General features: G+C 23.4%; 5 protein-coding genes across 10 annotated transcripts; 2 read left to right on the top strand and 3 right to left on the bottom strand.

Annotated features, from left to right (window-relative positions):
- Window positions 1–121: 121 nt before the first annotated feature.
- On the bottom strand, window positions 122–4,495 carry LOC122512409 (dynein light chain Tctex-type). 3 transcript variants are annotated; one of them, XM_043628208.1, is made up of 4 exons: window positions 1,782–1,872; window positions 1,483–1,635; window positions 1,215–1,380; window positions 122–641 (listed from the first exon to the last, which is right to left on the bottom strand). In XM_043628208.1, the coding sequence occupies exons 2-4, from the start codon at window positions 1,501–1,503 to the stop codon at window positions 493–495; spliced, it is 336 nt and encodes a 111-aa protein (XP_043484143.1). In that variant the 5' UTR covers window positions 1,504–1,635; window positions 1,782–1,872; the 3' UTR covers window positions 122–492. The 3 variants fall into 3 exon arrangements, with proteins under 3 accessions (XP_043484143.1, XP_043484141.1, XP_043484142.1); XM_043628206.1 differs by lacking the exons at window positions 122–641; window positions 1,215–1,380; window positions 1,782–1,872 and adding exons at window positions 3,195–3,463; window positions 3,909–4,237; window positions 4,339–4,495 and having other exon boundaries at window positions 1,503–1,635; XM_043628207.1 differs by lacking the exons at window positions 122–641; window positions 1,215–1,380; window positions 1,782–1,872 and adding exons at window positions 3,195–3,463; window positions 3,909–4,176; window positions 4,339–4,495 and having other exon boundaries at window positions 1,503–1,635.
- Window positions 2,135–3,201, top strand: LOC122512408 (distal membrane-arm assembly complex protein 2). Its single transcript, XM_043628205.1, has one exon. It carries the CDS (start codon window positions 2,235–2,237, stop codon window positions 3,111–3,113), a length of 879 nt encoding a protein of 292 aa, XP_043484140.1. The 5' UTR covers window positions 2,135–2,234; the 3' UTR covers window positions 3,114–3,201.
- A 153-nt stretch (window positions 4,496–4,648) lies between the features above and the next one.
- LOC122512411 (MAPK regulated corepressor interacting protein 2-like) lies at window positions 4,649–8,582 on the bottom strand. Its single transcript, XM_043628209.1, has 6 exons — window positions 8,179–8,582; window positions 7,965–8,049; window positions 7,358–7,476; window positions 7,051–7,119; window positions 6,781–6,834; window positions 4,649–5,965 (listed from the first exon to the last, which is right to left on the bottom strand). Exons 1-6 carry the CDS (start codon window positions 8,228–8,230, stop codon window positions 5,895–5,897), a joined length of 450 nt encoding a protein of 149 aa, XP_043484144.1. The 5' UTR covers window positions 8,231–8,582; the 3' UTR covers window positions 4,649–5,894.
- Window positions 8,583–8,776: 194 nt separating this feature from the next.
- Window positions 8,777–11,053, top strand: LOC122512405 (centromere protein L-like). Its single transcript, XM_043628199.1, has 5 exons — window positions 8,777–9,054; window positions 9,472–9,683; window positions 10,132–10,508; window positions 10,599–10,764; window positions 10,902–11,053. Exons 1-5 carry the CDS (start codon window positions 8,916–8,918, stop codon window positions 11,049–11,051), a joined length of 1,044 nt encoding a protein of 347 aa, XP_043484134.1. The 5' UTR covers window positions 8,777–8,915; the 3' UTR covers window positions 11,052–11,053.
- A 33-nt stretch (window positions 11,054–11,086) lies between these two features.
- Window positions 11,087–13,674, bottom strand: LOC122512407 (snurportin-1). 4 transcript variants are annotated; one of them, XM_043628203.1, is made up of 6 exons: window positions 13,370–13,674; window positions 12,890–13,081; window positions 12,549–12,798; window positions 12,277–12,465; window positions 11,391–11,747; window positions 11,087–11,272 (listed from the first exon to the last, which is right to left on the bottom strand). In XM_043628203.1, exons 2-6 carry the CDS (start codon window positions 13,045–13,047, stop codon window positions 11,243–11,245), a joined length of 984 nt encoding a protein of 327 aa, XP_043484138.1. In that variant the 5' UTR covers window positions 13,048–13,081; window positions 13,370–13,674; the 3' UTR covers window positions 11,087–11,242. The 4 variants fall into 4 exon arrangements, with proteins under 4 accessions (XP_043484138.1, XP_043484137.1, XP_043484136.1 ...); XM_043628202.1 differs by having other exon boundaries at window positions 13,457–13,674; XM_043628201.1 differs by having other exon boundaries at window positions 13,462–13,673.
- Between the last annotated feature and the right edge of the window lie 10,491 nt (window positions 13,675–24,165).

The following is a 24,165-nucleotide window of genomic DNA, read 5'->3' as shown; positions in this document are numbered from 1 at the left end:
TATTTGCAATTTAAGAATAAAGAAAAAACATTGTGCTATTAATGAATAGGATTAATCTTAATTAACAATATTAAAATACTTAATTACATTATTAAACTTAATGCAATAAATAACTATTTTATTTTATAAAAATGTTTTTTTTTATTTTAATCGATTAATTAAGCACAACAGAAATATGAATGCCAAGAATAAAGAGGTTCATTCATTTTTTTCTTTTTCTCTATTAACGTAGGAAAGACCATTTTTTTCTCATTAAATAATGATTCGTTATTATTTTAATTTAACATTTGCTGCATTAGTTAAATAAAAAAGAAATTGTTTTTAAAAATCAATCGTCATTGATTAAAATTCTTGAAAAACTTTATAAATTCACAATTAGTTGGTTGGTCTTTGGATATTTTTAACTTTTCTTTTTATCAAGGGCACCATTTGTTATTGTTATATATATTTTTTTGATCTTGCCTGGACTAGATCTGTATAATTAACAAATACCTAGATTGAGAGACCAAACACTGAGACGATGCAGTACATGCTTTTATTTTCCCAACGAACTGTGCAACTTCCATCGGTGGCATTGTCCCAATAACAAGAACTCGCTGTATGTAAGCCTGCTCCATTCTTTTGCATTATCGTACACGTGACTAAAATACAATTACAATTTTGTTAATAAAATTTAATTAAAAATTATTAAACTTCAAAGGTAAATATTAAAAAATTTTGAAATAATTTTTTCCAATTGCATTATAAAAATAATAAAATTATTTAAAAAGTTGATTAATTTTTAAAATAAATATTTAATTGCTATGAATGTTCTTCACAGCAATTGAAATTTTCAAGAATTTTAGTTTAAATCCTTCTGAAATTTACAATTATTTTTTACAACTAAATTCTTTTGAAGTTAACTAAAATTAATTAACTTAAAGAATGTTATTTTAGAAATTAATTATTTAAAATAAATTTAATTATTTTGAGAAGTAAGAAAAATTTAAGACATTGTTTTAAAATTCATTGAATCATTGAGATTCAAAAGTAGTTAATGTGAAAAATATTTCAGTTCCTTATGTCTTTCAAGAATATTTTTGTCCACCAAAAATCAACTTTTTTGGAGTACAATTCTAAAAGTTTGTTCTTTTTCCAGTATTTTTGATAAAATTCCCTGACTTGGGGCAACCCTGAAAATTAATAAAAAGCAAATTGAATAAAAAAAGAATTACCTATATATTTATATGCTTTCTGTAGTTTTGTAAGATTTCCTAAACAAGCCTCGACAACATTCGATGTCCATTGATTAACTTTGTTGTGCATATAAGCATTTCCTCCAATTGACACCTCAATTGCTTCCTTGATAATTTTACTCACATCATCGACAACAAATTGCGTCTGAAATTAATATTTCAATTAATTTTCCTTTTCTATTTCAATCTTTAATTAACAAATTAATAATTAACAAATTTTATTAACAAATCCTTTGATTTTACTAACCTCTTCGTTCATATCCTCCATTTGGAAAAATTTTTATATTAACAAAATATTACAAATTTAACTAAATTATGAAAGTAGAGAGTAGATTTGATGAATTAATTAAGAAAACGTTGTACACAAGAGACGATAAAATTCCTGATAACCTGATACACTCTGAAAACAATGGAATTTTTAATTAATAACATGAAACTATGCACTTTTCTACAATTGTTTTTCGTTATAAAGAGACATTCAAAAACAAGATTTCGTATTCTTAGTTACAGTAGACAAGAACAATAAAAATATTTATTGATATTTACATTTGTTTTCCAAATTTGACACATAACAAAAATTTGACACTGATTGTTATAGTTGACCTTGAATCGTAAAATTCTATAGATAAGAAAACTTTATTTCTTTTAGAATATCCATTGAATCGAAAAGATCGAAATACATCAAAGGGCTCTGAAGCCCTGAATATTTTAAAAATAGAAATTCAAATAGAATTGGTTAATTAATATTAATTCAGTAAATTTTCTATCTTATTTTGATATTAAGTGATATTAAGATCGTAGAATTAAACAAAAATTGTTAAATTGTCTTAAAAAATATATTTTTGTTCATAATATCCCGCGTTTATAAAAGCGTCCTCTATTGTTAAATTTTTCAAGTACAAACTAACATAAACATAACCTAAAATAAACACCCCGGTCCCTCCGACTTCTCTACTTTGTTTTTTGTGTTAAAGAGTGTTAAATTTTCAAATAAAAACAATGATAATCAAACAATTATTAAGGACAATTGAAAAAAGTGATTTAAAATATAAATATTATAATCACGTGATATCGAGATGTTATTGTATAGATTTAACCGAGGGACCTGCAAAGCGTCAAGAAAAAAAATTACGACAATGGCAAAAAGAACCCGACAAAAGTCCAAAAAGTATCTTTTCATTATTGGATAGAACACAATCACCAAATGCAAAAAAAGACCGTAAACCAGAAGACGGTAGTTTTTTTAATCCTATACGAGGAGAAGAACCCGATTATTCATTTCGTGCTTTAAGAGAAAATTATGCAAAATCGATTAAAGAAGTGGAAAAAGAAGAACAGAAATATATACCAGCACGTCTTAATATTCTTGGTTCCGATTTGGGAGTTGCTCATTTTGTTATATTTCGTGGTGGAAGAGTGAAATTTCGTCACAAAGAAAAATGGTATCAAAAAATCGATGATAAACAACCAGAAGATTTGCCCGAAAAATTTGATGCAAGATTCATTGCCGCAGCTATTGATTGTACCGATATGAAACTCTACTATGAGGGTCTTTTAAATTTTGAGAATCTCACACGTGTGAAATGGTTGAGTTTCCGTGGAAATCCAGTTTTTGACGAATGGTGTTTAGATCGTGTCGTTGGACAGATACCATGCGTGGAATATTTGGATGTTTCCAATTGTCCTAAACTCAATGAACGTGGACTTGAAGCACTCTATAAACTTTTTTATCTTAAAAAATTAATTGTTACAAATTACGAGGATTCCGTGGCTTTTGAATTGACCTGCCTGATGCTTGAGGATTGTAATCCTAATTTAGAATGTATAATTTTGAAACCAGGCGAAATTCATAAGGAAGAATACGAAGAGGAAAGTTAAATTTTTTGTAATTTCAAAAGAAAATAAATTAATGTAGATATAGTGTTTCTTTAAAAATTAACGTTAATAAAGATTTATTACCTTAAAATTAAATGAGGAAATTATCTTGAAATCATATGCTTATTCCTTCGCTTCTTGACATAACGCAGTTCAGCCTTATTATGTAAACCGTATGATTTTATGTTCTCATTGTCATTCACTAGATGTGTACCATTGAAACTGAGGTAATATTTTTTCCAAATATGCTTCCAACTTATTTGTTTCTTTATATTTTCTCTGCGTAGAGCCAAATTTGTGTCGCGCTTCACAGCTCTTTTTAAATCGAGAACTGTTGTATTATTTGGTGATACCTGGAGTAATTCGAAAACATTAACATAAAGTTTATTACATTTAATGCAGTATTGTTTTGAAAAATTTTAATTTCAATTCTGTTCAAATTAGTTTAATAAATCAATAATAAATTTAATAAATATTAAAATTCTTTCTAGATATTCAATTATATTCAAAATTAAAAAAAATACTCGTCAACATTTCAATTATCTTTCTAAATAGCAAAATTCTTCGCCGAAATCAAATATTTTGAAATTTTGGCATTAAATTCTTCACAGTAATAATTCAAATATTTAGATAAATTTAAAAATTCTTTTTAGGAATTCAATTATTTTCAAAAATTTGAATAAAATTCTTCCCAAGATTTTAATTATCTTATTAATAAATAATGAAATTCAGCGCAAGATATAAAAATAAGTAAAAAGAAATAAAATAAAATTAGCAAATAGAATTGAAAGAACTTACTACTACTCCTAGTGTTGGCAAATCTCCACGATTTAAATATAAAGTTATAGCCTGTCCCTGTGCAACTGCTGTCTGAGCTTTTATTTCTTCTAATGTTGCATCTTGTGGTAAATCTCCGAAAAGAGGATCACTCTCAATTATCTTACTAATTGCGTCCTTGGTTAATTTAACTAATTCCTGATGGGAAAATGTAACGTTCTCCTCCTCTTTCGTTACATCCAAATCACTGTCAACTTTTTCCTCTCCCTCAATACTCATAACTTCTTATCTGATTAAGAAAAATAACAGCGGAATTATTCCACGAAAACAATTATGCAAAAGAGAACAACCTGCAAAATATGTTTACATTTATAGGTTAGAATTGTCGGACGATTCGAATTTAGGCTAAATTTTACAATTCCTTTCAAATAATTATATGTTTGAAACATACCTGTAAATTAACACTAGATTCGAGAGAAACATGAAGTACTTTTTGATGTTTTTGGATTAATTTGATGATTTATGAAGTGTATAAAACCCCGGTTGACACCTTTATAAACAAACCGAAATTTAACGAACTTCGAGCCTTCGGGCAACTTCGTCAAATCACAATGCACATGCTTGAGTTCGGCGCGATTTTTTAAAATCAAAATAAAAAATACAGAATCGTTTCTCTAAAAAAATTATTTATTATCCAAATTAACGATTCTTGAAATGAAATCTCCAAATTGAAAGCTTTGCTCGAATAAAACAAATTGACATTGTGTACAAAGATATATTTTATTCTCTATAACAACTGTAAAATTTGGCTGTTAACAGCCAAATAAAATTGCACTACAATTTCGACTACGTTTGCAAACTGTGCCTTGGATATAACGCTTAACAGTTGTTTAAACACTTTGTTTATAACAGTTGTTAAAAATAATATAATATTTTAAAGAAGCCGTACAAAAAATTAAAATCATCAAAAATTATATATCTACACACAAATTGTATTATTTTTGATGATAATAAATTTTCAGGATTTTCATTTGAAAAAACTGCCACACAGCATAGCTTGCAAATGGAGACATCGAAAACAAACTTATATGAATTCTTCGATTGCCTGAAGAAATAACATAACGATCTTAAACATATGTCAGTCTACAAAGTTATACTAAGAGTGTAAAAGGTTCTCATAGCAGTCGCAATAACAATCAATAACGTCTTTCATGCATTCACAGAAAAAAAACCAAAAAAAAAAATTAAAATTAAAAAAAAAAACCGGGCGCTTACAATATTTACATCACTATTCGATCAAAAAAATTTGTTTTACCAACACCACACACATTCATTTATAGCTGTTGAGAAAAAATTTCCTTCTTTCTCTTTTTCTTTTTGAAATTTGTAAAATAGTCTTCCAAATAAAATCTGGTAAAACGAAATCTTTCCATTTCTGATGTATATAATTTTTTCGCGAAACGAGGACTGTGAAAAAAAAATTTACAAAACTTTATAAATCACGCTTTCCACATTTTTCTATTTTTATTGTCTACACTTTGCGCTAAGCTCTCACGCCCCCTTCAGACATGTGTTTACTCGGCAAATTTTGTATTTTAAATATCTTTTCAACGACCTGCTAAAATATCCTTTTTAAGAATTAAAAAAAAAACAACAGATCTTGTGCAGTCGTTTTTTTTCTTTTTTGTTTCTTCAAGCGTATTGGAAGCATCAATTATTTACACGGCTTCTGATAATTTGTTTATATATGTCTATTATTAAAAATCACTGAGATCCAAAGTCGATTGAGACCTGTTACTACGTATATAAAAAGAAACGACCTCGGGAAATATAATTTAATTAATATATCCCTTAATGTGCTCTGAGGTTCGAGTACTAGATAAACTAAATTGTTTTCTGACTCACTTGTTCGTTATCTCCGATAATAATAACGTTTGTTTTTTTTTCGTTTGCTACAAAATTTTGTGATGTTTCTCAATTGAAATTCCCACACGACATTCTTCCTTCTCATAGTGACTTGGTAAGGTTGTTAAACAATCTCTTACCCCACCATGACTCCAAATCGAATGGTTTGAAATCTGTAAAAGAAAAAAAAGTTAATAAAATAAATTAATTAATTAAATTAATTACATGAATAGGTCTCGGATCGATATTTTAATTCCAAAACATTGTCGTCTTAGTCGATTCAAATTATTAAAATTGACAAAAAAGTTGTATATTTTGTTCAAAAAGTTTATAATATGATTTTTATTTATTAAAATAATTGAAAACTTAAAAAGCCTTTCCCTGTTTTCCAGATAAGTTTTTAACTCTTTCCCTTATTTTGATAATAACTTTAATTATAAATTTTTGTAAAAATTAATTTTTTCAAAGAACTAAGTTTTTAAAATTGTTTTATTAAAATTATTTAAAATTCAAAATTTTAAAAATTTTAATTTGAAACCTTTTGAAATTTTTTTTTTTAATTATATTCAAGGATTGATTTTGATTACTCGAAAATTTAATAATTTTTTTGTTCAAAAATTCCAAAAAAATTACTAGTAAGTAAATAATTTAAAGAAAAAACCTTGAATCAAAGTTTTTCAAAGAACTAAGTTTAGAATTTTTCGTTAAAATTATTAAAAATTAAAATCTTTAAAAATATCTGTTTGAAACCTTTGGAAATTAAATTTTTTCTAACAATTTTACCATAAATATTCCAATATTCAATTATTTTCTAAAATATTTAACCCGAATCTTTTCTAAATCAATTTTTTAAAATAATTTTCTCGGAAGTTCTTTGAGACTTGTATGATTCAAAAAATAAATCTTATTTTTTAAAGTAGTGGGAAAAAAATCATATTTTCCAAGAACTGCATACATAATAGCAGGTAATTACAGAAATTGGTCTTACCCTGCAAAATATCATTTGGTTCACCATCATTATAGTAGACTATCGAACTTGGACCTATAAAAAAACATTTTATCTTATTTATTCAAGTGTAAAAAAAATATTTTCACTAAGTCTTTAATATTTAAATTTTCCCTGTATTCTTAGTTTTGAAAACATGTTTTTTTTTACCTTGAATGGAAAAATATGTTTACAACTATATTTAAAATTGTAAATTAGAAATTCAGTTTTTCCGAAAGTAGAAATTTTGATTTCGAAATCTTATTTACTCACTGGAAGGTTCAGAGCAATCGGAACCGTTAGACGACGAATTCCTTTGTCTGATGTTTACTTGGCTCCACGCTGCAATAGATGAAAGAAATTAGAAAAAAATATATTTATTAAAAAAAAGAAAATAACGCAAAATAAATTTAAATGTGCCTTGAAAATTAAATAAATGCAAATATTACAATGCAAATTAATTATTCGCTCGCCCTAAAAGTCGAACAAATCACCGTGACTCAGGAGTTCAAAGTACAAAAGCTTATAACTATTACAAACTCTTCCCTCATTTATTATTTTCATTTTTAAAAATACTTACATTCATAAACGAATTTGATGAGTTCTTCATGTTGTGGTGTAATAACTTCTTGAATTTGATGCCTTTGGGAATTTAATTTTGATTTTCCATTCATGTGAAAAACCGGTTTTGGTACATGACTGTAAATAATTTTATTAATTAATAATTTAGGTAAATTGATTTCTATTTACCTCAAATTATTTCCATTTCAATAATAGAAAAAATTAATTTTTTTTAGTATAAAAAAGTTAACTTTTTTTAATAGAAAAAATTTCAAAAAAATATTTACAAATTTTGAAAAATCGAGAAATATGAAAGTCATGTTGGCTTGATTTTCATAAGCAAAGGTCGTTTATAAAAAAAATAAATGAGAACAGAATTTTTACTCTCTTCGAGTTATAAATTTTGTTAAATAAACAATTTTTTCTTTGGCAATAAAAAATTAAAATTATTTATTATAGGAAGGTTTTTCAACTTAAAGACGAGGGACAATTCGATAAGAAAGAAATATATGTCTAAAAACAAACTTATCAATTGATAAGATCAGTTTTCTCCACGAGGTTACGAAGAATACTTGCGGGTAAAAGTGAGGTTAAGAATAGAAAATATCATTATAGTTTTTTTTTACCGGATAACATCCTGATCATCATCGGGATCTGGCTTTCTGGTAAGATCTCGTAACGTTTCTAATCGTTCAAGATTTTGATTTATTCCTAAAAAATAAAATAAATTTCTTTTTTATAAATTGATTTTATATTCTTTCTTTTCTATTATAATTCTTGAAACGATAGAGTTTATACCTATATAAAGATTTCATCATACTGTGAAAAAAAATTGCTTACCTCTTCGTGTTTTTGCCACAATTTTACTTGGACCTTTTGAAACCGTGTACATGATTTTTCCAAATTGTTGTGTTTAAAAAAAAAAAAAAATGGTTAAGAAACTTGTAAAAATTACAAAATAAACTTGAACTACAATTCAAGACTGCTCACATGCTACTGCATATGAATGAGAGAATTTTTTCGGAGCACGTGAGCGAATTTTCCTCACTCGTAAAAGAAGGAATTTCAGTTTTCGACATTATGTATATACATAATACGAAAATACGATCAATTTAGAAAAATAAGAAAATTTCTGCTTGTATAATGTGAATTATCCTTCGAATTGCATAATCACTTTTGGAAATACAAAATTTTACATAAGACAATATTTAGAAATAATTGTTTATATAAATAATGCAATTATATTATTCTAAATGTTTTAAATTTCAAACATTTGTAAAAATTAAATAACAAAACTCGGTGAAAATACATTATGCAATTAATGAAAAAATAAGACCGCAAATATTTGAACATTCGTAAATTGTATTTTCTTTCTGTTAAAGAAAAACATGACAAAAATGCGGAAAAAATGTTTATAATTTATAGGTTATGTTCGACTTTGAAACCGGCCTTTAAATTTAGTTCGACATTCTGTCACTAGTAATGCTTAAATCGCTATGTTTGTATTGTAACTGACAAATTTTGATGTTTGTATACACGATACTTTGATTTTTAGTCATTTATTCATTTCTTTTAACATGGAAGAAGATCAAAATGACACACTTGGAAGAACATTAATAAGTATCACAACAACAAGTAGAAGAAGAACCAGACAGTTTTTTAGTTTTCGAGAAATAGACCAAAATGAACCCATAGAATACGACGAAAGTTTCGAAGGTACGTTTGTTTACATTCATAATTTAGAAACGAAATTATCATCATTTATGACATAAACTCGTGAGCATAATTCTCAAACTATTTAAAATGGTAAAATTGATTTAAACATAAAGTTGTCATAAAGTATATCAGTGTATATATTGCTTATTTACTTGATTATGTCTCTTAAATAAGCTGCTTATTTTTGAAAGTTTAAACTTTTTTGCCTTCTAGGATATTTTTAAAAATTATAAGACTGAAATGAAAAATAGTTAAATATTTATGTAATTAAAAGTTAATTTCTTAATTATGAAACTATTTTATAATAAATGGAAATTAGAAAAAGTGAAAAATATAATTCATTTGAATGTTCAAAACTTTAGGGAAATTGTAGAAATTAGAATAATATTAATTTGTGATTGAAATTAAAATTTTTAGAATTGGTGAAAAAGACTTGGACTTTGTGGGGAGTGTCTTCATTATTTAATTTCCAATATGATGATGAGATTAAAATGAAAATGTATGCTAAGAAATTGCGAGAGGAGGTGGCACGTTCAATTTTGAAAGAAAACGTCTCATATACGGCAAAATTTACCCAACTGAATAATTTTGGTCCAAAACCAAGTCCTAAGGATGCTCCGGCAATTCGGGTAATATTTCACTGTCGACTGGATCAATTAAATTAATTAATTCAGGGTTGCTACAAAAATTTAATTTTTACAATTCATAAGAAAATTCTGAATTTTGGTGTATTTTTTGTTTGCTTCATAAACTATGAAATTACATACCCACGAATTCTTATACAAAACATTCAATTTTTTTTTATTTCTGACAATAATTTCTTTTTAAATAACTTAATTGAATTTTAAAAGCGTTTACAATTTTCATAAATAGATGAACTTCAATAGGTTTCAATTTGAAATTTTATAGAATTTCAAATTTTTTTTTTAAGTATCTAATCATTTTTAGCGTCAATTAAAATATTCTGTATATTCAGGGAAAAAGTGAAAATTTTGTCTGAAAAATCAGGGAAAAAGAAAATTAATTTTTTGTCGCAACCCTGAAGAAGAGATAAATTTTTAATTTAATAAATTTCAGATAGATTTATTCGCCACTTTGGGAACTGTAGAAACATGTGTTTACACAGGATTTTTAATTTCTTGGCGAACTAGTACAATTGAATTAATAAATCACGAGAGTGTCTCTCTACCACTTCTTTTATGTAAAGGCACTCAAAGTACAATAGGAGCTGTTCATTCGGTTTTATCACGAATGTTCGATTGTATTGTCACTCCATTGCCAATTAATGAACACGATCTTAAATGGCTCACTGCGATTAATTTAAGTGCACTAGGATCGAAGGGAAAATCAAAAGACGATTTGATGATCTTTGAATACGTAGTGCCGAGATTATCAATTGCAGACACTATCAACGTCAAATTTACCTATAGGGACTTGAGAAAACTCTGGACTAAGTAATTATTATTACAATTATAATATTTTGCGAGAAAAATTGTTGAAAAATTGTAGAAAAATTGTTAACGTTTGAAAATTTCAATTTACAGTGTCTGTGTCGGAGACGAGGAGAGTGAACAAACCATTCGAATAGAATGTGTGGAAAAATTATTTAAAATAACTAATAGACAAATGTTAGAACTGGCTGGTTTAAATTTAGGACTATGTAGACTTCATAAACTTAGTCTACCGGCTTTTTCGATTGTAGGAAATAGAGTAAGTATTCAAATTTTATTCTATTAGTAGAATTTAGTAGAAACATGAAAAAAAAATAGAAATAGAAAAAAATAATTTTAGGAATAAAAAACTTACGTGAATTTTGAAGTTCTCATGAATATCATTTTCTTTTCCAGATGAAAGTAATGAATGCAGAAACTCTTAATAATATATTGTTATTCTTAAATGAAATTGCTTTGGAAGTCGCTCATATTTATCCTTTAGGTGATGATTTTAATTCGTCGTCAGTAAGTAATGTGCAGAATGTTGAGACACCTTCAAATTAATTTCAATTTTCATCCAAATAAATATTTTTCATTACTCTTGTAAAACGTACTTTTATTCATTACGTTTCTAATTTACTAAAACACTTTTAAGTCGAGGTAGCTCACTGTTTTCAATGTAAAAACATAAATATAACTTCTAAACAAATTTAAATCGTCGAAAAATAAAATAACTATATTATTTATATATACATCTATGAAAGTTCATCACAAACAGTTTCCATCTGTAAATTAAATTAAAAAAATGATTAAATGTACATATAGTTAATTTAAAATTAATAAATAATAATAAATATTTTCAAAAATTATTGAAATTTTAAAAAGATTTAAAAAAGAACTTACAAGTTCACTTGTTACTTTCTTCTTCTTTTTCGAAATATAATGCTCAAGATCAATATATCCATTTGGTTTCTCGCTCATTGATGAGGGAACGGCGATGCCTAGGATTTCTGGGAGCATAAATGGTTTGAGCCACGTTACAAGTGGAGTTCGTCCATGTGTATAATCGGCTTCACGATGAAAAAATAAAATTCCATCTAAAGTTATAGATGGTAAATTTTCTAAAACGGAAGACATATTACTGTTACAGAATACTCTCGGTAGTGGTGCAATTGGATATCTATTTTTATTTGAATTCTTTTCTTCCAATTCCTTTATGTCACCCAATTGATGTTGCAGCCAATAAAATCTAAATTCTGTCTGCAATAAATTAAAAAGTAATTTTTAATTTTACTTTATTTAATCTCTGTTCAGTGTTCAAATTTTGAATTAGCAAATAAAATGCTTAGTAAGAATTCAATTATTTTTATAAATAATAAAATATTTCGCAAGAATTTAATTATTTACTTAATAATAAATATTTTTGAAAGAAGTCGATTAATTTTTAATCTTTTGATAAAATTCTTTATAAGAATTCAATTATTTTCAATAGAATTTTAATTAATTAAATTATTCCAAACAAGTCAATTGTCTTTAAAAATTGTAATCAAATTCAATTATTTTCATAAAAATAGTAAAATTCTTGGAAAAATTCAATTATTTTTATAAAAATAGTAAAATTCTTCGCAAGAATTCAATACATTAATTTAAAAATTCAAAGCAATTGAAAGGGAAAATTATCAAAAAAAGTTAGGAAACAAAAAAGCTTTCAACCAATTTCAAATTGTGAATAAACTAGCGGAATACGATTATTAATATTTGTTAATTGCTTGTTAATTAATTAACTTACTTCACAATTGGTAAATGGATAATTGGACCATGCTAAAATATCCAAAACATAGTATTTTTTCTCCTTTGGCTGCCAAATACAATCTAACATTGAACAACTGCTTTTATAATCTTCTGAGGAACCACCAGGAAGTGCTGAATTGAACGTTGACAATTTTCTGCCACGTCTATCGTACGCCTTGGTTTTACCCTGTAAAAGAATTTAAATTAATCTAAAAGTCCCTTTAAAAAGAAAATTTTTGCTCAACTACAATTTAAATAAATATTTTTCACCTTTCGAGCTACGAGGAGAACTCTTCGACCTTCTGGACAAGGAACCATTATCCACTTGTCTATGAAATCTTCAGGTACTTCCAATAACCATTCCGATAACATTAAATGATTTTCATAATATTTATGACGATGTTTAAAGAATTTCTTTTTTGCTTTCTTAATATCTACGTCCATTTCTTCTTCTTCATTTTCAGAATCGTAGTCTTCAGGTAAAATTCCTCTTGTATTATTATAACCAGTCTCTCGATTTCTAGAAAATGCATTAATTATTAAATTATTAATTAATTAATTAAATTATCTAAATATGAAATGAAAAATAATTTCTTTAGACAAAAACTAACCGTTTTTGCTGGTTAAGAAATTCTTGTCGTCTTGTTTCTTGTGGGGAATCATCATAATCTATTTCTAATTTAAAATTATTTCTACTTATCGGTTTCTTATAAAATAAAGATCGATGATTTCCATTTTGCGTTTCTTTTGAATCAATACATTCAGCCATTCTGTTTTTTTCGTCAATTAGTAAAATATTTCAACTGCAATTTTGTAAGAATAACATTAACAAGAAGTTTGATATTTATGTTGAAAAGAGTCAGTTAAGCAGTAATGGAAAAGATTAATTTAGAAAACAAAAAGTTAATCAAACATTGTTGAATATTAAATATGATATAAATAATAATAATAAAAAATTACTTGTCAAACAGTTACTTAACATTTATTATCATTTAATATTGATAATAATTGTGAACAAATAACATGATTTTGACAAGTAAAAAAGTGAGGTTAGGAAAATAGATTAATACAAATTTATGTCATTACTCAACCAAATTATGTAAATTTGATAACTATTTGCTTTCTAACAGATAAACAGTAGTTTTATAGAAAAAATAAAGAGAATTAACGTGAAAAACCTCACAATATTTATGTCCTCTTGTTATGAATTCGATGACATGTCAATAACTATCAAGTCAGTCAAATAATATACAATTTTTAAACAACGAATCATTTCCTCTTCAATAGAAATGTAAAATTCAAAAATCACCAAATGTCACTAATTAAATACATTAATAATTCACAATAATTCAATTTGCTAACGTTTCTATTTTTGTTTGTAAATAATGACAGGACAATAAGTGTCGATAATGTCACTGGTCGGTAAGGATGGAAAATGTTGCACCTGATCACAACAGGTTGCATACTATTAGGGGAAGTTTAAATTTAAATATTCAAAAATTGAATGAATAATAAATTATCAAAAATGTTATGTAAATTGAAGTTGACATTTATTATTACGTTTGTCATTAAATAACATGTCTTTTATATCTTTAAAACAACTTGTTCCGAAAATTTCAATTATATTTTTTTCCTTGAAAAAAAATTCAATGGAATTAAAAATTCAGTTACATAATTTTACTTTAAATTGGTTTAATATATGCTATGTATCTGCAATGTTTTTTCTTCGCCTTTCTGAAAAGTACTTGTAAAATTCGAAAATTATTCTTGTGCAATGTGGTCCTTATAAATGTCGATATTAATCATTAATAATGTTGTAAAAAAAATATAAACGTATTATAAAAAGATGTATAAATTATAAAATAACTAATTATTAGTTTAAATCAAGAATTACTTTTTCCTTCGTGTAGTTTTTTTTTAAAAATAAATAACAATATAATTATATTATTAAAAAATTGCATTACATTTATTAAAAATTAAAAAAATGTAAATATAACTATTTATAAATATATTTAAATACAAAAAAATTTTAAATTCTTGCATCTATTAATTAATTAATTAATTAATATTAATTCAAAAAATAGTTTTTTTTAAATAACAATTTAATTATATTTTTATAAATGGAATATTATTTAAAAAAATAAGAATGTAAAAAATATGATAAATATAACTATTTATAGATTTATAAATACAAATAATATTTAAATTGTTGCTTTTATTGGTTAATTAATTTTAATTAATTAATCGTTAATTCAAAAAATATTTTTTCCTTCGTGAACTTTTTTTAAAAAATAAATAATATAGTTATTTATTTATTATTATATTATAATTATATTATTAAAAAAATGGAATTATTTTTTTTAAATTAAAATAAGATAAATGTAACTAATATTTGTAAATATATATAAATACGCAAAAAAATTAAAATTGTTGCTTTTAATAATAATTAATTAATTTCAATTAATTGATAATTAATTTAAAAATTAATTTTTCCTTCACGTAGTTTTTTTTAAGTAAATTACATTTATAATTACATTATTAAAAAATGAAATTTATTTCATAAGAAATTAAAAGAAGATGTTATTTATAATAATTTATCATTTATAATAATTAAATTAAAAATAACAAAATATAAATAATTATGACTTATTATTTAATCATAAGAAAAATAAAAAATTATAAATAAAAAAAATGCAAAAATATGAGTAGAAAATAATAAAAATTAAAAATAATGAAAGAAATACTAAAAGAGTTTTAAAAACTGTCCATTAAATTAATTTTAATTTCAACTGTGCAACTTACAATGTTGCGGTATTTGAACATTATTTATTATATGTCAAGTCAAAAAGGCTGTTATATTATTGTCAGAATTATAATTAGTTCTGACATGATGTTAATGAGTCGGCTTCAATTTATAATTAGACACAAGTACTGATATGTTTCAAAATATGAATATTATAATTATATATTCTTCAGATTTTTATTCTTTTTTCTTGACAGAATATTGACATTTTCCTTAAATAAAAAAAAAAAATTATTTTATATCTTTAAAATATATTTTCTCCATTCATTTCATTTACTACTTTTAATTCCAGAATCGCATTAATAATTGAAAAATTAAAAAAAAAAAAATAAGAAAGAAAATAGAATTTTTTTTTCTTTTTGCAAATTTTCATTACAGTAGACAGTTTTGATTTTTGTCTGGAATTTCAACCTTTCACGGATATTTGCTCTTATATCTGTCCTTGAGTTCATATATTTATAAAGGCAAATATTAATTCTAACAAGGACGGCCACTGCCCGGTAATTCAGTTATGATTTCTTTTACATTCTCCTATAAAAAGTTATTTTCTTATATTAAAAGACGCGTATCAGAAAATAAAATTTAATTAATTTCAAAAAATAAATCGCATTAATATTGCTAAATTATTAATATTTTTGCACTTCAGTGAAACAAAAAATTTGATTACCTGTCTATTTTTTTATTAAATAAAATATTTAATTGAATCAAATAATTTTTATTTCAATCATTTAAATGGTATTTGCTTAAAATAGTGAAAATATTGGCTCAAATTATTTTGATTGAAATAAAAATGGTTTTAAGTAGAAATTGTTTGAGTCATTTAAAATTTATTTGATTTAAGCCTAAATTATTCGATTCAAGAAAAAATTATTTGATTAAAAAATTAAATAAATTTTTTTTCAGTCTAATAGAAGAAAATGTTCTTATTTATCAAAAAGATAAAAGATGGATTTAAAATTTTATTTAGAAATTTTTTTTTAGTTATTTTTTTCTATATTTATTTTTAACGATGCGAATTTTATACAAAGACAAAGAAAATAAAGTTACTTTTTTTACTTTCTATTATCAGTAGAAAATAAATTTCGATATTTATTTGAATTTAGAACATAGATACTAGAAAAACAATTGGATTTCAAAATTTCTTTTTTTATGTAAGTTTGTCTGTTTTAGTTTCAAAATACGAAAGTTTAGAGTCACGCAAATTTGTATTTTAAAAACGTGATATGACTTTTCAATATTTTTTTTTATTTTTTTTTCAATTCACACATGAATTCGAAATTAGGTGTTGAGATTTTTACCGTTTTTTAAAAAATGAAATATGAATAATTAATAACAATTGATAAAAAATATTTATAATTCACCTAACAGATTAATTGTCTAGAATCAAATAAATATTTACTTGAATCAAATAAATTTTTTTTCAGTGTAATAATAATAATAATAATAATAATAATAATAATAATAAAATCATATTTTGGTGAGAATAAATTGTATCAATGCATTTAATTTGTATCGCAATATAATATATGATTTGTTTATGAAAAAAAGAATGATGAAACATGAATGATTTTGTTCCTATTCGAATGATACAAATATTAACAATAATAATAAATTATTAAATATATTTGTACGTGAAAGCTAAAATATATATGTTCATTACGTGATAGTCGGGGCTCATATATCATTTTACTCTGCTTCCGCAAAGAACAATGGACCGTTTAATGTTAAAGATTGTATGCAATCTGTTGAAATCTCGGGGGTTATTAATATTCTGTTTTGGAATTTACAAGTGTCACTTCCTCGTTTTTAGTCGTTTATTTCTTTTCCATATTTCAATTTTTCGACACTATATATTTTCAGGATGAGACCATATAATTGATTATTAAATATAACAAAAACTGAATTAAATTTATAAAATTATAGTCCCAATGACAAAAAAAAGATTATAAATATTTTTTACTGTAAAATATTAAGTATAGATTTTTCGAATTTAGATTTAATTTTTCAAATTCAGATTTAATTTTTCAATTTAGATATGAAATTTAATTTATTTAAATAAATTTATTTAAATTTATCAATTTATCTAATTAATTTATTTAAATTAAATAAATGGATATCAAATTGTGTCTTACAAAAAAAGACAAATATAATTTTCTTTAACTCAAATAAATTTTTTTTGGTTTAAATAAAATTATATTTGTCTCAGAGTCAACAAGGTTCTCTATTTGTTTTAAATAAAAATTTAATTCGACATAAATGAATCAAAATATCAAAATAAAATAAAATTTTGAATCAAAATAAAATTTTATTTCAACTAAATAAATTTTATATAATTTGTAGACTTTTTTTTAATTTAAAAAAAAAACTTTATTTAAATCAGAGAAAATTTATTTGAAACAAATAAAAAGTCTAGTTTGCTCTGAGTCAAATATATCTTTTTTCTGGATATGAAAATAATTTATTATCAATTATTTTAGTTATTAAAAAAAGTAATTGTGCGCTGAGAAAAAAATGATTTGGTTCAAATAACCGATTAATTGTCTATTATTTAATAAATATTTACTTGAGTGAAATAATTTTTATTTAAGCTAAATAATTTTTATTTGAATAACAATACACTAAGAAAAAAAATTTATTTTATTAAAATAACCGATTACTTGAATAATAATAATTAAATATTTACTTGAATTAAATATTTTTTATTTGATTCAAGTCAATGGAGTTAAAATACATTTTTACATGAACTAAGTAGACATTTACTTGAATCAAATAAATATTTGCTTGAATCAAATAATTCTTATTTTTTTTTATTTGAGTCAAATGGTATTTCCTTTAAATACTGAAATTATTGATTCAAATTCAATTTAATTGACTCAAAAAAAATTATTTGATTCAAGTAAATATTTATTTGATAATAAACAAGTAATCAGTTATTTGAATCAAATTAATTTTTTTAGGGATAATAATAATTCATATTTTTATGGTTTTTTTTATTGCTATTATTAATTCATCTTATTATTATCAATCAATCATAATTGTAATTAAATCTAAATATATGATAAAATTATAATGCGTCAATCAAAAATAAAAAACACATTTCCTTTTATGAAAGGGATTACATTTATTATTATTATTATTTTTTTTAATATTATAAATAGGTCCTTCAAAATTGTATATATGAATCTATTCGATTGATCGAATAGAGACTTATATCCTATATATACATTTTTGATTATATAATTCGAAAGGTAAATGCACGAGGATCTCGTGTCCATTGAGCACGATGTGAATATAAATCGACTTTTGATCATAATCTGGACGTGCACAGCTCTAAAGTGACATCAACTACGATATTTTCAATCGATCAATTTCACTTTCATTGAAACATCGTTTGAATGAATCACTTTTACCGAAACAAAAAAAAAAAGAAAAAATTGTTTCACGCCGTCTATTTTTTTTTTTTTTTGTTTTAAAATAAGAGAGAGTGGACCAATTAAATTTTTTTCACCTGCTGCAATTGTGTTTACGAGATGCGTCCATAAAAATGTCGAGAAAAAATCGTATATATGCACTATAATTGTTAAATTAAACACCAAATTACGTAACGTGTGAATTCAATCTTGATCGCATATATCGACCTTCTCGGCGCAGCTTGAATCGAATTCGGGAACAATAAAATAGTGTCTCAATTTTTTGCCTTGAGCGGATTCTTTTTTTTTTTTTTTAATACCAGAAAATTATTTTTTTTTCTTACAATGAAAAAAAAATATTTGATTTAAAAATTAGATTACTTGTCTTTTATCAAATAAATATTTACTTGAGTCAAATAATTTTTATTTAAATCGATTGAAATGGTATTTCTCTAAATATCGCACAGAGAAAAATTTTATTTAATCCGCAAATATAATTTATTTGCATTAAAGAAATATAGATATTTTTTTTTAATAAAAAAAGTGAGTTATTTATTTATTTCAAAATTCAAATAAGAATTTTACGCGAAAAAAATAAAACTTTTACTTGAACCAAATAAAATTGATTTCAAATCAAATAAGATTTTTTCGAACCAAATAAAATTTGTTTCAAATTAAATAAAATTTTTTTCAAACCAAATAAAATTAAAAAGAAATAAATGTGTTTAAATAAAAATTATTTGATTCAAATAAATATTTATTTGTCAATAGACAAATAATCTGTTATTTGAACCAATAAAAATTTTTTTCAGTGCATAGAATCGCTGAGAAGTGAAGTAAAATGTTTTTTTATAAAGTGAAATACTTTTCGAACACAAAACTTGTTTTAAATTTTGATATAATTATTTATTTGTTTGCTTAATATATGTATTAATATTTTTTTTTCGAGAGAGAAAATATTTATTTTTGGCTAAAAAATATGAAAGTATTCATAAACAAAGGTATGATAATAAGAAAGAAATTTTTGGTTTCTAGGTGTTTACAGGTGTTACATCACTATTATTACGGAGGAATAAATATAGGTCGAGATGAGAGGATAAGTACTCGATATATTGTAAAAACAAACAAAAATACGCCCTTCACATTTTTTTTGCACAATGAAAATCTCTTTTTTTTATGTTTTTTTTCTGCTTTTGCAAAAGTACGAAAATTGATTGTTTTTCATGTATTTTTTTTTGTCGTAAAAATTCAGGGTAGTAATTATTTTTCAAAAAAACAGAAAAATTATAGGGTAAAATTAGTTTTGAAAATATTTTGAAAATATTTTTAACAAATGTTTTATTGAAAATAAATTCAAAATAAAAATGAGTAAATAAAAAGTAAAAGAAAAATAAGTAAATAAGAAGGAAATTAAAAATAAGTAAATAAAAAGGAAAATAAAAGTAAGTAAATAAAAAGGATAATAAAAATATGTAAATAAAAAGGAAAATGAAAATAAGTGAACAAAAAAGGAAATAAAAAGGAAAATAAAAATAAGTAAAAAAAAAATAAATAAAATTAAATAAATGAATAGAAATAAATAAAAATTAAGAAGTACATAAAATAAAAATAAAAGAAAGACAAAATAAATTGACAAGAGTAATTAAAAAAATAAAATAAAAAATATAATTAAACACTAAATAAAAAAAAAATAAAAAAAGACTAAACAGTTTCGCGGGGAAATTTCGTATATTAAGAACTTTATTCAGAAATTCTTTTATACAGTCAATAATAATTAAGCTTTTAATTTACTATTAATGAAGTTACACCGAAATGATCTCGTTACTATTATTAGCACCGATTTTTGTTTCATTACTTTACATATACATATATATTTATGAATATTGAAAATATTGCACACTTGGAAAGTAATATCAGAATCAAGTTTCATGTACTTAAAGTCGATTAAGTCAGGAGATAATTTTCAATTAACCTTGGCGTCTGTTAGCTCGAGAAAAGAAATTCTCATTATCTTTGTTTGAAATTTATAGCAGGTCGCGGAGAATCGATGCAGTCGTTGAGAGAGAGTAAGCGAGATATGCTAATTTTTTAAATGACATGTGAAAATTCAGTGAAAAACAAACAAACAAACAAACAAATTACAAAGTTTCAGTCAATTTTTAATTAAAAATTTGTTCTAATTTATAAATTTAATGCACTTGAAAAAAATTTATTTTATTCAAATAAACAATCGGTTACTTGAATCAAATAAATTTCTAAAATTTATTTAATTCAAAGAACCATTTTTTTATTTGAATCAAATAAATTTTTGTACTTGTCTATTATCAAAGAAATATTTACTTGAATCAAATAATTTTTATTGGTGAATTATTTATTTGTTTTAAATAAAAATTGTATTCTACATAAATATAGCATTTTATTTGAATCAAGTAAAATTGTATTTGAACCAAATAAAATTTATTTGAAACCAAATAAAATTGATTTGAAACCAAATAAAATTTATTTTAAATCAAGTAAAATTTTTACAAATAAAATTTATTTCATATTAAATAAAAATTTTTTCGAACCAAATAAAATTTATTTGAAACGAATAAAAAGTCCATTTGGCTCTGAGTCAAATATATCTTTTCTCTGGGTGTTCAAATTTAATTGACTTCAATAAAAATTATTTGATTCAAGTAAATATTTATTTGATGATAGCCAAGTAATCGTTTATTTGAATCAAATAAATTTTTTTCGAGTGTAATTTTAACAGAACTTACAAATTTTTTGCAAATAATGACAAATATTCGTTTATTTATCTTAAATAAATTATATTTGGTTTAAATAAAATTTTTTCCTAGTCTGTAGTATTTTAATTAATAATTATGAACTTGAGTAGAATATTTTAAGACCAAAAATTTGTGTTTTTTTGTTTTTTGAACACCAAAACTGACTTTTTTTCGCAAAAAAATTCGGTCCACTCGAGACAAAGAATAATAATCTCTTGAAGATCAATACTCCAGAAATTAAGTTTTGATAAAAAATAAACAAAAAAAAAATGTTGTAATCTTTATCTTATACTTGGCCTTGAGAAGGCGAGAGGTAAACCTGTAATGAAATGGGTGTGCTGAATATAATAAGAGGTCTGAATAATTGGCATCGTTTGGAATGCTCGCTATTTATGATTTTAGTGCAAATGGCTTCACGAATCACTCGATTATTCAATTTCACATAATTAATAAGCCAATAATTTCTCTGTATATTTAACATCTTTTTCCTCTAATTTTCCTCAAAACAATTATTTATTCATTTCCTGGATTATTATCAATGTTTTATTTTTAATTTAAATTTGAATTTGAATTTTAACTATAATAAATTATAATTTTAACTATAATGGCAATTTTTTTCGAACGGTAAAGAAAATGAGTAATTAAAAGAAATCTCTGAAAATATTTTTTATAACAAAATGAAAAGAGAAAAGAAAAAAAAATTCAAAACTTATTATTTTACAAAAAACTTTAAAAGAAACTTGATTAAAAATTTCATTTTTTCCCTATAATATAAAAAAAAGTATGTTTCTAATTAACAAAGGGAATTTTTCCTTTGGGTATAGTGTCATTTTTTTAATACGCTCAGGGCAAATTTTTTTTTTCAGTTCGGGTATTTTTAGAAAGCCTTGGGACGTGGATATACTTAATAAAAAACTAGATGTTCATTTAAGACTAAAATTTTCACTTAAATTGACAGCTCAAAAACAATCTGCAGTTTTGTTTTAATCCGCTCATACCATTTTCGTACGTATATATAAATATTTCGCTTAATCATTTTATTTCACAATCAGCGTATAAATAATTAGTCCTGAAAAATGCTCCTTTTATTTTCATCAATTTCTTATTATAAAAAGTAAACTTTACAAGTTTTTTAATTAACCCAAAAAATAATCTGGAGCAATTTTTCTTTTTTTGCTTTATAAATGAACTTTCTTGAAAACAAATTTTTTTCTTCTAGATATTCTTTCAAAGTATTGTTACAAGTTTTTTTAATTAGAAAAAATAATTATAATAAGCAATTTATTAATAACTAAAAATAAGAATATAGTAAAAAAATGATAATAATAATAGTAAAAATTAAATAAATTAAATAGATTAAAATTATAATTAAAAATTAATTTATGCTTCACGGAAAATAGTGAGAACATAAGATTACGAAGTACAAAGTAGAAAAATGATGACTGCTTTATATGAATACTGGATGGTCATAAAATCCAGGCGTAAAAAATAAAAATATGAAATATAGACATATAAAAAGGAAAATAAAATTATAAGAATATGTATTGAAAAAAAGTCCAATGAAATTAACTCGTGTCTTAAATTAAAAAATTTGCCAACATCGTAATAAATTACCTTCAATTTGAAGACAATTTCTCATTTCGGAATTGTTTGAAGAATTCGTCAATTTTATGTTACGAAATCAGAGATAAATAATAAAATAATGATAGTAACAATTTTATAATGGCAACAATAATAATATTAAATATATAAAACAAAATAATAATAATAAAAAAATATAAAACAAAATAATAATAGTAATAATAGTAATAGAAATAATAATAATATTAAAATATAAAACAAAATAATAATAGTAATAATAGAAATAATAATAACAATAATAATAATAATGATGATAAAAATAATTATTTGAATAATAGTAATACATTGAAAAAATATTTATTCAATTCAAATAACCAATTACTTGTTTATTACAGTGAAAAAAATTAATTTGATTCAAATAACCGCGATTAGTTGTCTATTATCAAATAAATATTTACTTGAATCAAATAAATTTTATTCGAGTCACATAAATATTTACTTGAATCAAATAAATTTTATTCGAGTCAAATAAATATTTACTTGAATCAAATAATTTTTATTCGAGTCAAATAAATATTTACTTGAATCAAAAAATTTTTATTCGAGTCGAATAATAAAAAAATAATAATAAAAATAATAAAAAAATATTTACTTGAATCAAATAATTTTTATTCAAGTCAAATAAATTGTATTTAAATCAATAATTTCAGTATTTAAAGCAAATACCATTAATTGACTCAAATAAAAATTGTTTGATTCAAGTAAATATTTAATTGATAATACTCAAGTAATCGTTTATTTGAATCCATAATTTTTTCCAGTGTATCAAATTAACATTTATTATTAGTATAAAATAATTTTTATTTAAGTTAATTAATTAATTAATTAATTTTCTTCAAATATTGAAATTATTGATTTAAATAAAATTTAATTCACTTAAAGAGAAATTTTTTGATTTAAGTAAATATTCATTTGATTCAAGTAAAAATTTATTTGATTCGAGTAAATGTTTACTTGGTTCATGTAAAAGTTTTACTTGCACCAAATAAAATGTATTTGAAACAAATAAAAAGTCAAGTTGGCTCTGGATCAAATTTATCTTTTTTCTGGGTGTAATAATAAAAAAAAATAACCAGTAATAATCATAAAAATCAGAGGAATAATAATAATAATAAGAGTAATAATAATGAATAACAAAAATAATAAAGAAATATAATTGTAGTTGCAATTTAAATTTGCAACCGTGTCTCATTACATGATGAGAATGTGAAAAAAGCCTGGTTATAAAAAAAGGGGGACCGAATTTTTCAAATGCGTGTCTA

This window comes from Leptopilina heterotoma, unplaced genomic scaffold (genome assembly GCF_015476425.1).
Source record: "Leptopilina heterotoma isolate Lh14 unplaced genomic scaffold, ASM1547642v1 Lhet_99, whole genome shotgun sequence".
Classification (NCBI taxonomy): domain Eukaryota; kingdom Metazoa; phylum Arthropoda; class Insecta; order Hymenoptera; family Figitidae; genus Leptopilina; species Leptopilina heterotoma.
Note: the sequence above shows the minus strand (reverse complement) of the source record. Positions and strands in the feature narration are given on the sequence as shown.

Excerpts from the sequence above, each read along its gene's own strand:
- LOC122512408 (XM_043628205.1), top strand. The coding sequence starts at position 2,235 with ATGATAATCAAACAATTATTAAGGACAATTGAAAAAAGTGATTTAAAA.
- LOC122512407 (XM_043628203.1), bottom strand. The coding sequence starts at position 13,047 with ATGGCTGAATGTATTGATTCAAAAGAAACGCAAAATGGAAATCATCGA. Across the intron at positions 12,466-12,548 it reads TTCTCCTCGTAGCTCGAAAG|GGTAAAACCAAGGCGTACGA; the intron begins GTGAAAAATATT and ends ATTCTTTTACAG. Across the intron at positions 11,273-11,390 it reads AGAAAGTAACAAGTGAACTT|ATGGAAACTGTTTGTGATGA; the intron begins GTAAGTTCTTTT and ends TTTAATTTACAG.
- LOC122512409 (XM_043628206.1), bottom strand. The coding sequence starts at position 4,166 with ATGAGTATTGAGGGAGAGGAAAAAGTTGACAGTGATTTGGATGTAACG. Across the intron at positions 3,464-3,908 it reads TGCCAACACTAGGAGTAGTA|GTATCACCAAATAATACAAC; the intron begins GTAAGTTCTTTC and ends GAATTACTCCAG.
- LOC122512405 (XM_043628199.1), top strand. The coding sequence starts at position 8,916 with ATGGAAGAAGATCAAAATGACACACTTGGAAGAACATTAATAAGTATC. Across the intron at positions 10,509-10,598 it reads TTGAGAAAACTCTGGACTAA|TGTCTGTGTCGGAGACGAGG; the intron begins GTAATTATTATT and ends TTCAATTTACAG. Across the intron at positions 10,765-10,901 it reads TTTCGATTGTAGGAAATAGA|ATGAAAGTAATGAATGCAGA; the intron begins GTAAGTATTCAA and ends TTTCTTTTCCAG.
- LOC122512411 (XM_043628209.1), bottom strand. The coding sequence starts at position 8,230 with ATGTACACGGTTTCAAAAGGTCCAAGTAAAATTGTGGCAAAAACACGA. Across the intron at positions 7,477-7,964 it reads GATGATCAGGATGTTATCCG|TCATGTACCAAAACCGGTTT; the intron begins GTAAAAAAAAAC and ends AATTATTTACAG. Across the intron at positions 5,966-6,780 it reads ACCAAATGATATTTTGCAGG|ATTTCAAACCATTCGATTTG; the intron begins GTAAGACCAATT and ends TTTCTTTTACAG.